At 42.0% G+C, this 15834-nt stretch overlaps 3 protein-coding genes across 8 annotated transcripts; all 3 read right to left on the bottom strand.

The window, feature by feature from the left end:
- Positions 1 to 350: 350 nt before the first annotated feature.
- On the bottom strand, positions 351 to 3877 carry dnajc8 (DnaJ (Hsp40) homolog, subfamily C, member 8). Its single transcript, XM_068574998.1, has 9 exons — positions 3783 to 3877; positions 3115 to 3216; positions 2621 to 2677; positions 2422 to 2488; positions 2140 to 2234; positions 1954 to 2025; positions 1654 to 1745; positions 894 to 969; positions 351 to 796 (listed from the first exon to the last, which is right to left on the bottom strand). The coding sequence occupies exons 1-9, from the start codon at positions 3852 to 3854 to the stop codon at positions 674 to 676; spliced, it is 756 nt and encodes a 251-aa protein (XP_068431099.1). The 5' UTR covers positions 3855 to 3877; the 3' UTR covers positions 351 to 673.
- Positions 3115 to 12163, bottom strand: LOC137784393 (heterogeneous nuclear ribonucleoprotein R). Of its 6 annotated transcripts, XR_011077405.1 has the most exons (16): positions 12001 to 12163; positions 11319 to 11479; positions 11111 to 11229; positions 10885 to 10992; positions 10659 to 10772; positions 10364 to 10540; positions 10068 to 10203; positions 9738 to 9943; positions 9398 to 9547; positions 9191 to 9312; positions 8560 to 9098; positions 6440 to 6500; positions 5432 to 5492; positions 4981 to 5133; positions 4642 to 4734; positions 4206 to 4497 (listed from the first exon to the last, which is right to left on the bottom strand). XR_011077405.1 is itself a non-coding variant. In XM_068574997.1 (12 exons), exons 2-12 carry the CDS (start codon positions 11473 to 11475, stop codon positions 6466 to 6468), a joined length of 1863 nt encoding a protein of 620 aa, XP_068431098.1. In that variant the 5' UTR covers positions 11476 to 11479; positions 12001 to 12163; the 3' UTR covers positions 5544 to 6465. The 6 variants fall into 6 exon arrangements, 3 of the variants coding, with proteins under 3 accessions (XP_068431098.1, XP_068431096.1, XP_068431097.1); XR_011077403.1 differs by lacking the exons at positions 4206 to 4497; positions 4642 to 4734 and adding an exon at positions 3115 to 3216; XR_011077404.1 differs by having other exon boundaries at positions 4204 to 4734.
- Positions 12164 to 12618: 455 nt separating this feature from the next.
- LOC137784396 (ATPase inhibitor A, mitochondrial-like) lies at positions 12619 to 15515 on the bottom strand. Its single transcript, XM_068575000.1, has 3 exons — positions 15309 to 15515; positions 13415 to 13527; positions 12619 to 12909 (listed from the first exon to the last, which is right to left on the bottom strand). The coding sequence occupies exons 1-3, from the start codon at positions 15498 to 15500 to the stop codon at positions 12768 to 12770; spliced, it is 447 nt and encodes a 148-aa protein (XP_068431101.1). The 5' UTR covers positions 15501 to 15515; the 3' UTR covers positions 12619 to 12767.
- Between the last annotated feature and the right edge of the window lie 319 nt (positions 15516 to 15834).

Genomic DNA, 15834 nt, shown 5'->3' with positions numbered 1-15834 from the left:
CAAGATTAAATGTGAAACAAATACTAGTCAGATGTTTCAATTGACAGTATTGCAAGAACATTCAAGGCAAGCAGAGAACTAAGACAATGCAAAACCTGCATTAGTACGGTAGACTTTTATTTTAACTGCACGACAGTCAGGAATATTTTCATGTCCTGCTCAGACTGCATTTTTCCAAGGATCTGTGTAAAACTGCTCGGTATCAGATCTGCGTGTTAGCATCTATGACAACCAGATTCTCAAAACCATGGCCACATACCTTTTACGCACCAACTCCCAAAATCTAGCCATACCTACCTTTTTAACTCCTGTTAATGTTAAACTCAGCCATGAAGACCAATATAAAGGTAGGCTTTTTAACACCAAGCTTTATTTAGTTAAAAAAAAATAAACAAAAACAATGACAAACCACATTTTTCAGTGACGGAAGAGGAAGATCCATAGTTTCTCTTTCTTACATGAGGCAGGTATGATCTCTGGGTCCAGATCACAGATATGTACATTAGAAAACCAAGTACAAAACTATGTTTGTCAGGATGAGGAAGTTTTCGTACGACAAGTATCCCAATGACTGCGATGACGACTTCACAGTTGATTGCAGACGAGGAGGTGAGGACACGGAACTGGGTGTTTTATAACAGTGGGTTTAATCTAAAAGTCCCGTTTTGCGGCATCATTCCCTCTGTTCCATCTTGACTTTCGGGGGCTTGAGGAAGGACCGGTTCTTTTTTTCCTTTGTCTTTTTGCCTTTGGCCTGGAAGGTTCTCCAACTGTCCACACGCCCATCTCTTGTTTCCTGGCAAAATGTGTTACCAAAGAATGCTCATTTAAGGAAATGACAAAACGCAATCATGTCTAAATTTAAAAGCCACCGCAGTTGTGGAGGAACGCACCTCAAAGTTTTTCTGCCATTCTCTCTCCCGCTTTGCCTTCTCTGCCGTCTCAATTTCTTCCTCTCTTGCCCTTTTCCTGGTAAATTAAGAGGAAAAAATAAACCTATGCGGCCACCAACCACTCACGTTGCAGTTTACATTCATGTCGGTCCAAAATGAGTTTATTTATTAAGATACTTTATTAATCCCCAAGGGGAAATGTGATGGCAGTGTAGCAGCTTACAGACAATATAAAAACAGATGAAAAAAAATGCACAGCGCGAAGAAAAACAATTTGTGTGGAATTCTTATTTAAAAACAAATTTAGAATGGCCAAAAACATGTTTCATGATGTCAGTGACCTTGACCGTTGACCTCCAAAATCTAATCCGTTTATCCTTGAGTGCAAGTGGATGTTTGGGGAACATTTGAAGAAAGTCTCGAGCCAGTCACGAGAACGGGACGCGTGTGAGGTCACAGTGGCCTTGACTTTTGACGGCAGAATCGATTCATTTGACTTCATACGTTTGCAGCCAATTTGAAGAAACGTCCTCCAGGCATTCCAGAGGCATCGCGTTCGTGAAAATTGTGCGTACGTACAGACGAACAACCCGAAAACAAAATTCTTCCAACCACAGCTGTACGGGATAAACATTCATGAAATTCTCAATTAACTCCTTTTCTGTTTTTATCAGATATTAAAATCACAACTTACGTTTGTTACCATCTTTTAAATCCATAAGAACAAACAGGTTGTAAACAGACTGTGCGAGTGATTTACCTTTCGTGCATGTCCTTTGCTTCCCTTTCCTTCCTCTTGATTTCGAGCTCTGCGAACAGCTTCATGGTCTGTTTGTACACGGCTTGCTTGAACTGGAAAAGCACAAGTTTGGTCTTGTATAATCCTTAACTGGTAGCATGACAAATATTTACTATATCACTATTGTGAGAATCCTGTTTGTCTAAAAAAATAATTAATTGATGAGATACAATGATTCAATGTTTCGACAGCTATCACCAATAACACCAATTACTATCTCAAAGGAAACTATAATATAGTTTTTCTATAACTTTGACTCACCATTTCAGGGTCATCCTCCTCTATATCCAATAGCTTCCCATCTTTCTTCAACTGTTTCTTTTTCTCCTTTACCTGTTTGGGAGCACATGTTGGCAGAATATAAAAAGTTAAGACAAACAGTCGCTCACGAGAGCCGAGTAACAGAGGCAAACAGCCTTGAACGTATCAACAGTGTATGACTCTCACATGGTGCTCAACGTATTCCTGTCCCGCATGGATCACATCTAAGGCTCTCTTCCTCTGTTCCGGTTCCAGCAGGAGTTTGTATGCCTTGTCCACCGCTAGAACCGTGAGACATTCAGGTGAAATAAAGCTTTGCTTTCCATCGACCGACAGCATGCGTAAAAGGAAGAAGCTGGACACAATATTATACGGTGTCGATTAACATCAGTCAAAACACATAGGGCAACATGTAACAAGTTCAATGCCAGCAGATGTATATTAACATAAAAGCAGTGAGGAATGTACCTTCAAAGGCTTTCTGCGCTCGGACTTGATCATCCTGATTTTTGTCTGGATGCACCAAAATGGACAACTGCATAGTTACCAAAAAAAGGAGACCAAATATTTGGAATTAGGAAACAAATAACATTATGGCACTATCAAAAAATCAGCAGGCAAGTCACGTCTTCACAGGAAAATGTAAGGATTAATTTTTGCTGCTTACCGCTCGAAATCTTTTCTTCAATTCATCATCTGTTGCCTCAGGATCAATTTGCAGCACCTGGAGATGATGTAAATATTGGGACGTTGATTCAACATCGGTATGTTCATTCTAAGAGACAACCTAATATAATCATTAAGCGGAAATCAAATTGTGATGAGAGTAATGGCAGCTCATACGTAGTGACAACAGAATATTTGTCGACCTTTATAAAATTCATCCAAAAGGATCAACACACAGGGCATGTTTTGCTGTTTTTGATGGGTGGAGTTCTTCCCATTTTCTCTGATACCGTTTTGGGAAATCTACATACATGGATGATAATAGAAATCTAAATGTCTGACCTATGAAGTCAATAATTAAAGTCCATTGCATTGATCAATCATGCAACATTTAATGTCCTTGTAAATCAGTACTTAAGATATTCGTTTAACTTGCCATCGTATCCAACAACTCCCTAATAAAAAAGGTAAATACTGTATGGGTGGGACGCTTACCTCAAAAGGGTTGAGATTGAAGTAGGACGAGCCGGGTCTGAGCAGTCTCTCGATCTGCTGCTTGGAGGTTAACACAGAGTCTCTCTTCTCGATCTGTTTTACCTGATAGAGAGACAATGGCCACTTTCAAAACACAAGCAGTCACTGAAGCTGCGCTGTCTGCTGCTTATTTTCTTTTTTACTAGTTCTTTCTTCTTCTGACGTCCTAGTTCAGCCAGCATTCAGGAGACACATTAGACCCAAAACAGAGGGCGGCTCTGCATCTCTTGTGGGAGTCAGACCTCATTCATTCGCTAACCATGAGACTGACTGAGCGAAGCGAGCCCAGACACAGGGCACCGCGATGGACAGACGCTGCTAACGTTACACGGAGGGCAGAAACCAGCCGCCATGGGAGCCACTGGAGATTAAGTGACGTGTGGGAGTCGAGGAAAAGAAAACTTAAAAAGACATAGGCGATCTTCAGCGGTGTCCTTATCACACCCGACGGACGTGTCTGCCCACAGCACGTCTCGCTGGACGTTAGCTCCTCAACGTTAGCTGACGGTAACGTCTGCGAGGCCCGTGGGGGGGGACGGACCAGCGCGAGAGCTGTTGCGCAACTTCAGCCGACTCACGGAGAGCGACCGACACCGTTGAAACACAAACTCACATAAGGTGCATCGTACCTCCGTGTAAAAGTTCTGAAATAATTCATCCGACACATTTGTCGTAGAAGGTTCTCCGCCGGCGGCCGCCATCTTCCCCCCCCGACTTACATGTGACGTCGTAGCGTCACGTGACCATGCGGTCTACTTAATGCAAATCGCGTCACGGTGCCTCTGAAGGGAAGACGAGCTTTATGAATGCGTTGGACGTTATCGTTACGTAAAGGATAGTCAATGAAAACCCAAGGCGACGTTAGAATGACTCGTTGTTTTTCGTTTCATGGTGTTAAAAAAAAGATGGGTGAGGAGGATGGCGGGATAAATGTTATCGTGCACAAAAAGACTGCATTTCTTATCAACTTAACTGTAACTTGTCAGGAGAAATCTCAGATTGTTTGTTTGGATTCACACGTTTCATTTAGAGATCACCCAGAAGAAAGACAGAGGCTTGCATTGCGTTTCCCACATCATACATTTACTGCTGCATTAAAAAAAAATTAAAAAAAATATAGAATTCCAGTTTTAAAGGCTTGCAATCCCTAAATCCAAGACAGCCCCAAACACCTTTCTGTAAACCTGGATTGTGCACGTGGATTGGTACAGAAATACCACTGACAGTTACACCAATTAGGTTCAACTGGTTCAGTTTGCAATAAACATGTTCATTTAATATAGGAACCACTTCTGAACTCCATGACGTTGCGCCAAATCCAAAATGACTTCCATTTTGAAGAACCTATTGAAAGTTGTGCACATAGTTTTTGGATTATTAATCACCAGGTCCATGTGAATATAAAACAATAGCATAAACATACATACACAAACACAATTACTTGGGTATTGACATGTATTAAACAATCAAGAGCAACAGTTAATTTACCTTTACATTAATAATGATTTAAATTGGATAAGCAAGGAGTAGTCTGTTGGATGGAGCTCTTGATTATGAAATCAACTGTATCCTCCTACACTTCTGGATCAAGTGGAAAGACATTAACCATTAGAATAAAGACATGTCTCAAGTCTGCACTCCTCTCCACACCCCTTATGAATCTCAGTTATGGCAGTGCAACTTTTTTTGAAAAATTAAATTAAAAAAACGTTCCAATGTGATGTTTACATCAATTGAGACTCGAGAAGTTGGTCCAAGGAACAGAAATACAGGCCCAACAAAAGCTCCAATACAGGAGTGACTGCACTAATCCAAAGTATTCCTCACCTGTGCAGTCTGCCGAGCTGGGAACAGGGACGCCAGCTTATGTTCCCGTGAGCACCGGACCTCAAGTGTACAGTCCAGTAAGGAGTTCACTCGGAGGGATGAGAAAACCTACGAAGACGCTGGCCCGCAGCTGATTGGGGACTCCTGACTGAGCTAGAAGAGAGCCACACAGACGAGGGCATATTGACAAAACTTGGTCAATCAGCTTCTTAGCATCAACATGACCAGAGAAGCAGACTGTATCGTCTTTAACATGATGCAATGCATCTATAACTACAAAAAAATGTGCAGACATGTGACCTTATGCAGAGTTAATCTTGTGAAAACTAACCCTAAACCTTACAGAACAAATTGGCTCTGGGAAGTATAGAGGTCAGAAATGATTTAAAATCGTAAAGTATAAACATGTTGAGACCTTCTAAGCATTAATACAGATAATGAACAATCTTACCAATCAGTCCCTTCCATTTGTGTGAACTCATTCACATGGATGGGGGCAGCTCCTTTACTGCCTGGTGACAAGAGGCAACATATAAAGACACAGTTCTGACATGAGAAACTGGAAAGGAAACGCCAGCATTTGATGGCACTGCAATACATCCCAAAATGTGTGATACAATACGTTTTCTGACACAACACTGTGCTCCCCATTTCAGTCTTACCTGTGCATTATGAACACTGGAGCACTACTACTGCCATCTTGTGGCGTTCAAGGGTACAGACATTTGTTTTGAGACTCATTGTTCCAACGTCAGCCAATTTGATCAGTATTTCATAGAGTACCCCGCCAGCTATTTGAATAAATTATAACAGCTCCTCTAATTAATACATGTGTATTCATTAGCAACATTCCAGCTCAGAAAATGGCCAGTAAAAGCAGTGTCGCATAAAAGGAACAATGGATCTCTAGTGGTGCTCGTGTGGGATTGCTACCTCTAGCGGCATTGAAGGGGAAATGCCCACCACCACCCTCCATTCACAGAATGTGTGCAGACAGCTGAGGTGTGGCTTTGGTGCAGTGAGCAAAGATGAGCAACAGATGTTTTGCAGGGTTTTGGAGTTCATAGTGCTTACAAATCCTTGACAGTATGACCTCTGACTGTTTAATCCAGTCTAAAGAAACAGCCATTTGGCTCTAAATTTGCACATGACTTTTTAAATTGGCTTACAGGGAAAGATATGCACGGCTGTGAAGGAAATATGCATGACTCCCGTGTTCTTTCACACAATGAATTTGAATATTTACAATAATTCTTGAGTCAACTTTAGTGACATGTGTTCTTCACATCCTGGAAAGAAAACCACAAAATCACACTCCCACTGCTGAGCTTAATTCGTAGTTAAACACATTAGTAAGGAAAACAATTAAAAGAACAAAGTAGAATGATGGCTAGCGTTTCTTCAGTGATTACAAATGGCTACAGGAGAGGAGACAGTACTCTGTGCAAGGCTAGCTCACCCTCGAGTACCGTTCAGGAGAGTTCCTCATTCTACTGGTGCCGCTCTCAATGCTTCTCCACCTAGGCAGGTTGGAATAAGAGGACAGACATATGAAACAAAATACAATGATACCATGGTACCAAAAGACACATTAAAAAAAAAATTTTTTTTTTTTTTTTTTTTTTTACAGTTAAGAGATTCTGACAGGTGGTCGCTTTCTATGGCAGAAGCATTTTAGAATTTTAACCCTTTGGATGGTCAGATCCTTGGTGTCCTCGAAAAGAAGTGCAGATGGTTGAGATGGTGCAGGTTTTTAAGAAGAAGAAAAAATAAATTAATTGGAAACAACTCAGCACACAAGTACAAATCCATTCAAAGTCAAATGTGTTCGAACTGTTGTTAGGGTCAGCATCAGGACCACACCAGTGCAAGTGACCTTTCATCAATTATACAGGACTGTCCATGCCTGTAAAGTTTGTGTTAACAGGTAAACACAGTATATGCTTCAGTAAATGTCAGCCTGTCTTAATAAACACCATTCAGGTTAAAAAGGTGTAAAACAACCAACAAAGTTTGGAGTTGCAGAGCACAGCAAATTCCCACCTGTGAAAAGAATCCATGGTTTCTTCTACTGAATTACTTCTACTTCATCCCATAATCGTCTGCGCACAATCTGTTAAACACATTGCTATGCTTCTGCACAAGAAATGAGTTTCCTTGGCTGTGTCCCAATAATGCTTCTCTGGCTGGCTCTGAAGAGGTAAAAGTGCAAAGTAAAAAGGACTGTACTGATTTTAAAAACAGTTGTTTTTTTTAAGCATTCTCAAATTAAACAAAAATAAATCACCTATAGGGAGCACTCTGGGTTTTTCTTTTCTTCATGAACAGCATCAGAGAAAGCTAAAATCTACTAAAGCATACACCGTTTACCTGTGCACACACATTTTCAAAGACAGGTACAATCTTGAGTAATTGAAAGCCAAAATTGCCAAACTTTTGGTCCTTTAACAGTCGTTTGTATTTCTTTAATGTTCACAATTTAAATTCTGAGTGCAGGAAATGACTGTAGTCTGATGTAACATGCACTGAAAATTAAAAGGGTTAAAATCCTGTGTTCATCCAAACACCATTCAAATTCTCTTGTGCAATGTCAGTCTTTTGTAATTATCCTTTGAGACAAAATTTGACTTGGAAAAGAAGATCTTCATCCAGATACGGGAATTGATAATCAAATACCGAATGACAACACTGAATTTGAGTATCTGACAATTGACTGATGCTCAGCTTAGTTTTATTGAAACGGAACAAACGTAAAAGTTATAAATACAAAGAACATCAGAACAAACTGCTAAGGCTCTTAAGGTAAGCCAAACCAAATTCTACTGGGCAAGTTCAAAGAAAACATAGGAAGTTATGGTATCAGTTAAAAAAAAAACACAATTCGTCTATCTCTAGAAATGCTAGGCATACACTTTGAACATTACAAAACTTTGATTTCTTCCTTCCTGTGGATTCTTTTCTCCACCATTGCAAAAAAATGAAGTATGAAGCTCTAATCATATGCATTTATTTACAAGCAAGTCCCTAAGCAACTATGAGAAACCACATATAAAGGGAGTACAAGAAGGGGAAGGAGGAAAGGGGCATGGGCAAAAACGTCCTGCGCGGCAATATCACTATTTAATGTCCTCTCAGACTTTTGAAAATGAATGTCCACTTTTTAGTAATGTTCATGGTTGGCTTTAAAAGAATCTGGAACAAAACGTAACAATAAAAGTGTTTTAGGTGTTTTTTTTAAAGACACGTCCCAATGTAACCGTAGAGTAAGAAATGATTCACCACAACGGTTACGTTCCCTTCTTCAGCCAAAAGGCTTTCCAGCCAATCATCTTGAGCCAATTCTGGGGTCTGTCCGTTTTTTCTGAGATATATACAGATATTTTTTTCATGGAGGGGTGAAGAATAAAAAGTCAATCAAAAAATTGTGGCCAATCACCTTTTTTTTTTTTTTTTTTACTGTTGTTTTTCTCTTTTTTTTTGTTGCCACTTTGCCAAATACCTTTGGGTGCATCTACTTCCACTGCTGCCCATAAGAATCCTGTGAAAACTCCAGGGTGTCATTACTGTAACCATAGTTACCGGAATAGTCGGCCCCTTGCTGCAGGGGCTGCTGGGCGATGGGCTGGGACCCCCAGTTCTGCTGGTTGTTGGTCTGGCGGCGCTTGGAGTCAGGCTGGTTAAACACGTCTGCCTTCCTCTTTCCGCCGACGTTACCGCCACGATTGCCCCTGGCCCCGCGAGGACCGCGCCCCCTCTGCGGCTGGAAAGGGGCTCCACGCCCTCCTCGGCCACCCCTTGGACCACCAAGGGGGGGCCCTCTTTGGGCGTAGCCCCCTCGACCTCTTGCCGGGGGTGCTCCACGAGCTCTAGGTGGAGGAGGACCGCCCCTGCTGGGACGAGAGCCACGCCCCCTCATGCTGTACACATCTTCGTAGCCGTAGTAAGGGTCTTCATAGCCACCCCGGTAGTCATGATAGTCATAGCCATAGTAGTCATCATAGTAGTCGTCATATCCATAGTAATCTGGAGGATAGGCATAGCCCCCTCGGCCACCACGACCCCTGCCTCGGCCGGGTGGGGGCATGCGTGGAGGTGGGTAGTAGTAGTAGTCATCATACCTGCAAAGGTGGGGGGATAGAGTTACATTTAACACATTCCTTATGAGAGAAGAAGTCAGGCAGTTGACGAGTCACATGTTTCTGTCCTTTACCCTGAATTCCTGGTGGTCTGCCGAGCTGCTTGGCGCTCTTTCCTCTTCTTGTCTGGGGGCTTTGCCAGGACTATCTCAATTTCCTCTCCTCCTAGCTCTTTCCCATTCATCTCATCCATTGCCTAGCCAAATAAAACAATCCATAACTCTGACATACACAGAATCAATAGACGTGCAAAATATCTCATCTAAAGCAAGAAAACTCACCTTTACGGCAGCATCCCTTTCTTCAAAATGGACAAAAGCATAGTCTTTCAATTTCTTCACCCGCTCCAGCTTTCCAAACTGAGAGAATGTTTTTTCAAGGAGCTCTTCAGTCACTGCTGTGGCCAGTTTCCTTACAAAGAGCACCTTGACCTATAAAAAGACAAAAAAGCGGTGTAAGTGCTGACAGAGAGGGGTGCTTCTGCAATGACACGGTCAGTAGGGATGACGTTATCAAGTATAACCACCGAATGAGGGAGGTGCAGAGCGGCGGACGTGAGGTCTCTGGCATGCACCAACAAGCACGCACAGCCTTTTAAAAGAGAAAGACACAAAGACTAACCTTGGCCATGATATCAGGGTCTGGCTCAGCAACGGGGTCGGCCCACTCTACAGTGACGGGGTTCCCCCACACCTTGACCTTGCCACTCATGAGGCGGCGGCGAGCCTGTGCTGCAGACTTGTGATCCTCGTACTCCAAGAAGCAGAAGCCACGGTTTTTCTTCTTGTCATCTGGCTGGTGGTACAATATCACCTCTTGGAGACCCTCTGTGCGATAAAAACAATATAATTATCTTCTAAAACTGTTGTCAAGGTATATCATCTTTAATGACTGAGGATTTGTTTTGATCAGTTTCTAAGACAAATTTGTAGTTGTTTTTTTTTAACTGACCTGTAACTTTTCCAAAGTCTTCCAATATACTTTCCCTTGTCTTGTTCTTTGGAATTGATCCAACAAACAGGCGATTGTTTGCAACAGATATACACACTCCCAAGTACTTGCCAGAGCGGATTTCATGGTTATCACACTGAAAATAAAATGGGAAGCTTGAATTATTTTCTTGTTTTTAAAGTTACACTTCAGAGATCAAGTCAGACTCATTAAACAGATTCTGGATCGTTCCTTTAAAACTAACTCTGTTATGTGGTTTGAGATGTTTTTTTTCAAAGTTGTGCTATTCTACTTACAAGCTTTACAGCCTTTTGTGCATCATCCTTATTGCAGTAGGTAATGAAGGCATAGCCTCTATTCTGACCAGAGAGAGGGTCCATCATTAGCCTGAGGTCCCAGATGGGACCAGCAGACTCAAAGAGCGGCACCAGTTCATCTTCATACAAATCCCTCGGTATCTTTCCGACAAACACCTGATGAATAAGAAAGAAAGAGGTGAACAAGTGTAAGGATTTGTTAAGTCCAATATGCAGTATCTTCTGCAGGATTCTGTTACTGCAGCGCAGATATATATGTATAAAACGTATCTACCTCAGTTCCAATCCCTGGTTGAGTTCCTTTGAACACATCATCAGGCGGAGGACCTCCATATTTTCTCTGCCCTGTGGTGACATCCAGGGTATATGCAGTCCGCTCCAACAGTGCCTGAAAAGCACAACAAAAAAGTTCACTGGGATAAATGGTGGCAGAGACATGTTTAAATGACAATCATTCTGACCTTCTGCACAAAAAAGCTCAGTCACAGGACTTTGTTTACCTTAATTTTGGCTTCATCTGGGCCCTTAGTGGACTCTTGTACTTTACTTCCTTGTTTTTCTCTCTGCCTGTAAGTCTTCATCACTCCACAAAGGAAAGCGCTTTTATTCTATATTTAAAAAAATTTGAATAAATGGGGTACATAAAAAAAATCAGGTTACTTATGGTGTCCAGACATAAAAAGCCAATCAAAGACAAAACAGGGTGCAATTGATCCACGTGGTTACCTGTACGTGGGACAGGTCGCTCTCCTTGAATTGTTGTAGCACAGTAAGCGCTCCCTCCTCATTGAATTCACGCAGGGCATCAATGGCCCTTTCGTCCAGGTCAACATACTCCACCAAGCCTACAATTACAAAGCATGTTCACTGCCAGGCTCAGCGACAGTGGTGACATCCCATAGCTTCTCTGAGTCAAAAAACACTCATCGCCCACCTGTCTGGAAGATGTTATCTAGACTTTCTGCTACTTTCTGGGGCAGCCCTGCGTCCACCAGCGTCTGGTAGTTCTCTGTGTGCGTGGTGCTCACATCCATGGGCTCCTCTTCCTCCTTCGCAGGAGCGGAGCTACCGTTCACCTCAGCAGCAGCCATCGTCCTGTAACATAGCAACGAAGAAACACAATGTGGTCAGTGAAAGTTAAACATAAGGTTGTATTTTTGCTTGATGAGGAAAGATCCCACAAATACTGTTTTTTTTATTGTCACCCTCCAAAAATGAACATGTGTTTAAATGATTCTTTCTGCAAATATTTTTCAAACGCGTGGATGTGATCTGACTTTGAGGTAACATAACACGTTAGAGACAGCTAACGTTACCGTCCCGCCCCCTTCACATGCAGCGAGCTAACGAGGCGGACACATTTTATCTCCACATTTACGTGCACGCGCTCCTACTTGCCGCGCGCAGTTTTCAACAGTCGGGTGAATTTTTCTTTTACAAATGTCAGAGCAAAATCGACCTTAAGCATTTTTTATTATTTATCTCGAGCTAAGAATAAAAGTGTTCAGCAGGCTGGCTGACGAGCTTGTACTTAGGCCTCGCCGTGCAGAGGACGCTTTCAGACACACAAACACACGCTCCGTACAAGGTGCTAACAGATAGCTAGCAAAACTCACCGGTCTGATTCGGGACACTAACAGTGGCACGTGTTAAAATGTGGAACGAGTATCTGGTCGCGCGTTCAAAAATTGTCCAATATGAATAATATGTTTTAGTCTAAACCACGAGACAAATTTCCAGACAGCTATGGTCTCGTCGTCGGCTCGCCCGAACAACGCAACTGCTCCGCAATCATCGCGAGATGTGACTAACTGCGCGCCGAGGGGCGGGTGTGCTCGTTTTGGCTTCTTTTCACACACAACCGCGCAGTGCTGGAGTCTGACTTCTGCGCCTTTATGTTGAGCACGTAGCGGATCCAAAGAGAATACCATCACAATCTTAGTATGAGACATACGCTTACGTTACACGAGGTAGGGAAGTAGCTTTAATTTATTTGAACAATGCTACAGCAAAGTTGCATCACAGCTAAATGGCTCCCACAATCAACCTAACCGGAAGGCGAGGTGACTGAAAACGAGCGCTTCCTCAACTATCCATCGACAGACTATAGATGCAGTCTAATTACAGGTACAGACTAATTATTCTAACACTTAGTTACTCATATCCTAATATATATTTGACATTTGACAATTAAGATGTATACAAAGATGCACAAACATGCTCAAAAGCGTTCATGAAATGCCAACAAATTAAGGATTTTATTGGTATTTATGGTGCCAGTATCAAGTCATACAAGACCTGCATTGACAAGCAGTAAATTAATCAATATTTGATAACAATTGACTTGGCAATCAGATGGTCGGAAGGAGAAATTACAACAGCTTTAGTCATCATGGTTCAGCTTTCTGATTTTCCCCTTGTGACGGTCAATCTCCTTTTGTAGGCGCTCAATCTCCTTTTTGTGGTGCTCAATCTCCTCCACGTGATGCTTCCTCAGCGCCTCCATCTGCTCCTTCTCCTTCTGCCTGCAGGCACAAACACAGTGATACAATGGATTCAAAATGTGTGTGATTACCAGGTACTACGAATATAATAGCATGCTTTCAGTGTCAATTTTAGATTCTGGAGGGGCTCCATTAATGGCAGTTTTTTGAACGATAAATCAACTTGTATTTCATTTATGGAGAGCCTTATGGTCTTCTGACAAACCGATGGCACAGAACAATGCTTGGAGCAATTTGGGAGCAATGTTTGGTCCAAGCACACTTCCACAACCTGCTCAACTTGCTGAGCCACAGCTGTGAATGTGTAAGATAACATTGTATGTATGACAGATACAAGTAGCTATCTGACTGTACTAAATGTATCTAACACAGCATAGGGGTGCTGTAGCACTGTATAGTGCCTTTGAGAGGTTTAAGAGGGTTCATACTTGTCATTACAAAACGTGCCAATGATTGGCCATCGGGGAACCCTTTTATAAACTTTTTTTTTGGTTTCCCTTGCCTGATTGTGCACCCGTTTTCTCACCTGAAGTACCGCTCCTCCTCTGCCGCTTCTCGCTTTCCAAAAGCGCCCCCTGCCGCCCTTACAGAGCCTCCTCCACCTCCACCTTTGCCTGCACCCTTGCCCAACTCGCCAAGCTGAAATAAGCAGAATGAAGCCTCACAATTCACATACAAGTCACCACCCACCACCATCAATCTATGAATGTGCATTTGAATGGGTGAATGAGAGGCAAAGTGTAAAGCATGTTGTTGGATAAGGTGGGAAGGTGTCATAGAAGTGCAGTTCATTAACCATCAGTATTTAACAAATGAGAACACATAAAAAGGTATTTCTTCTCTTTTGCTTATTGAGGAAGCCTGAAATACAATTAATGTGTTTATTGTAGATACTCATGTATTCAAAATAGGGTTGCAAAAATTCCGGTAATATTCAAAGTTGGAAACTTTATACGGGATTATACAGGAATTAACAGGATTTAACTGGAAATTTTGGGGTAATTTAACTGTATTTACCTTGTCATAAGCAGACATGCATGCAAACATTTATAATACAACTTTTAAAAATGACTTTTTTTGACATTCCTAAAGCCGAGAGTAATCGAGGTGATGGTGTACTTTTGTGTGGACATACATACTTCCTACTCTCACTGCTGTAAAAAAGTCTACTGTAAACAAATAAACTTGGTATTAAAATGAACATGGCTTCAGTTTACCAAGTAATCTCTATGCTAATGACAAACAGTGTTGGGAAACTTCACTTTCTACATGAACAGGTTCAGTTCATAGTCCATAATTCAAAATTTTGAACTAAGTTCACAGCTCCAAAAAATGAACTAGTTCAGTTATTTTTTTCAATATGTTACAAACTATAATTGAAATCTCTATCTGTCTGCAATACCGCTCTTGGCTTCTACGCAACTCGGCGCTGTCACACTTGCCAGGCATCGGGCTGAAACATTCAGACGCAACACTGATGACAAACACGTCAAAACAGAATGTTTTATGTTTATGTTTCTGCCAAACAATGTTCCCAACAAGTTGCATTCAGGTACAGCTGAGCTCGGCGTGCATCATCTTGTTCTCAACTACATTTAAGTTCCCTGTTATATGCTTTTGCAAAAAAACTTAGGCACATTTCTTTTTTTCAAAATTCCCGAGCCAAAATTCCCGTGGAAATTTTCCGAACACTTTCCAATAATGTACCGCCAGTTGGCAACCCTAATTCAAAATAAGGTTGTACATATGCCTCCCTGTTAGTGGCTACAGTATACAAATTCATTTAGCACACATGACAGTCTTTCAACTTCTTTAGAAAAATACATCTACAAAAACACCACAACATGTTCCTAAGATTTGACTCTTTATTATGCAATCTCTTCAACAATCTCTACAACAGCAACAGAAAACAACATTGCTCTTTCGGGACGACATGGTAAAGCGCATGTGATGTCTTGTTTACTCATATCCTTGTTAGGCCGCCCTCTGCTTCAGGTTACAAACATACAACTGCACCTTAACCCATTTACTGCTCGGTCGCTGCCACTGCGTGTGCTTCCCATAGGGTGGTGCGCATAAACACAGAGAGCAGACTGTTTTTCACTAGTGTGCATTTCATTATTATCGCACACTCCATCGTTGACTGCTGGAGTAACTTTAAAAACACAAAGTTACCACTAACAGCAACATGTCCGACGCTACATTGTGGCCATAAACAACACGCTGCAGTCTTGACGCGTGACACGCAGAAAGGTCATCTGTGCACGCGCACAATAAGTGGACCTCTGAACACACGAGCTAACGACTAGCTCGCCGGGCTAACCCCGTCTCCGATACCAACAACTTTACTAATATTAGCAAGCTAATGCTAACGTTCACTAAGTCAGCTGTCACCAGTCACACATCGGACGTTGCGTTACCTGATCAGAAGCCATTCTAATCTGAGAGGTGACGCATCTCCTAATGTCTGCTCTAAGAAGAAAGCGTGACATTGTGCTGGTTGTTGTTAAGGTGCAGCTGCAACGGGGCAGAGGCCACTTTGGTGTTTCTTCTGCCCAACTCGAAATGCGGAAATATGAAATAAACGTCTCTCTTGTGGGTGTGGAAACCATGGATGTATAGGTGGTGACCAGTCTCTCTGTGTGCGCGTTGCTGACGCCCGGCGGCGAGGGGTGGGAACTGAGTTGTGTGCAGTCGACTCTGTATGCTTGAACTGCAAGTGTGTCAACAAACAGGTCAACAAAGAAACTAGTTAACCGCAATGTGTGTATATATATATATATAACTTTCTTTGAAAATGCAACTTGAATACCCCATACTCAATTATTGTTGGAAAATAAGTATTTTTATTTTGCTTCCCCATCATATTTTTACATGTGTAACTGACCTGCTCTTCTCCGACTGCTCTGCTCTCTGGATATCACAAGCATTTTGTTATCATTATAA

Source organism: Clinocottus analis, unplaced genomic scaffold (assembly GCF_023055335.1).
Source record: "Clinocottus analis isolate CAN_PGR_092001 unplaced genomic scaffold, fCliAna1.0.p SCAF_14, whole genome shotgun sequence".
In the NCBI taxonomy this organism is placed as follows: Eukaryota; Metazoa; Chordata; class Actinopteri; order Perciformes; family Cottidae; genus Clinocottus; species Clinocottus analis.
Note: the sequence above shows the minus strand (reverse complement) of the source record. Positions and strands in the feature narration are given on the sequence as shown.

Excerpts from the sequence above, each read along its gene's own strand:
- dnajc8 (XM_068574998.1), bottom strand. The coding sequence starts at position 3,854 with ATGGCGGCCGCCGGCGGAGAACCTTCTACGACAAATGTGTCGGATGAA. Across the intron at positions 3,217-3,782 it reads TTCAGAACTTTTACACGGAG|GTAAAACAGATCGAGAAGAG; the intron begins GTACGATGCACC and ends TCTCTCTATCAG. Across the intron at positions 797-893 it reads AATGGCAGAAAAACTTTGAG|GAAACAAGAGATGGGCGTGT; the intron begins GTGCGTTCCTCC and ends ACATTTTGCCAG.
- LOC137784393 (XM_068574995.1), bottom strand. The coding sequence starts at position 11,475 with ATGGCTGCTGCTGAGGTGAACGGTAGCTCCGCTCCTGCGAAGGAGGAA. Across the intron at positions 9,099-9,190 it reads CAGACCACCAGGAATTCAGG|GTATGATGACTACTACTACT; the intron begins GTAAAGGACAGA and ends CCACCTTTGCAG. Across the intron at positions 7,173-8,559 it reads GCAAGGGGCCGACTATTCCG|AGCCAGCCAGAGAAGCATTA; the intron begins GTAACTATGGTT and ends TTACCTCTTCAG.
- LOC137784396 (XM_068575000.1), bottom strand. The coding sequence starts at position 15,500 with ATGGTTTCCACACCCACAAGAGAGACGTTTATTTCATATTTCCGCATT. Across the intron at positions 13,528-15,308 it reads TTAGAATGGCTTCTGATCAG|CTTGGCGAGTTGGGCAAGGG; the intron begins GTAACGCAACGT and ends TGCTTATTTCAG. Across the intron at positions 12,910-13,414 it reads GAGGAGGAGCGGTACTTCAG|GCAGAAGGAGAAGGAGCAGA; the intron begins GTGAGAAAACGG and ends TTGTGCCTGCAG.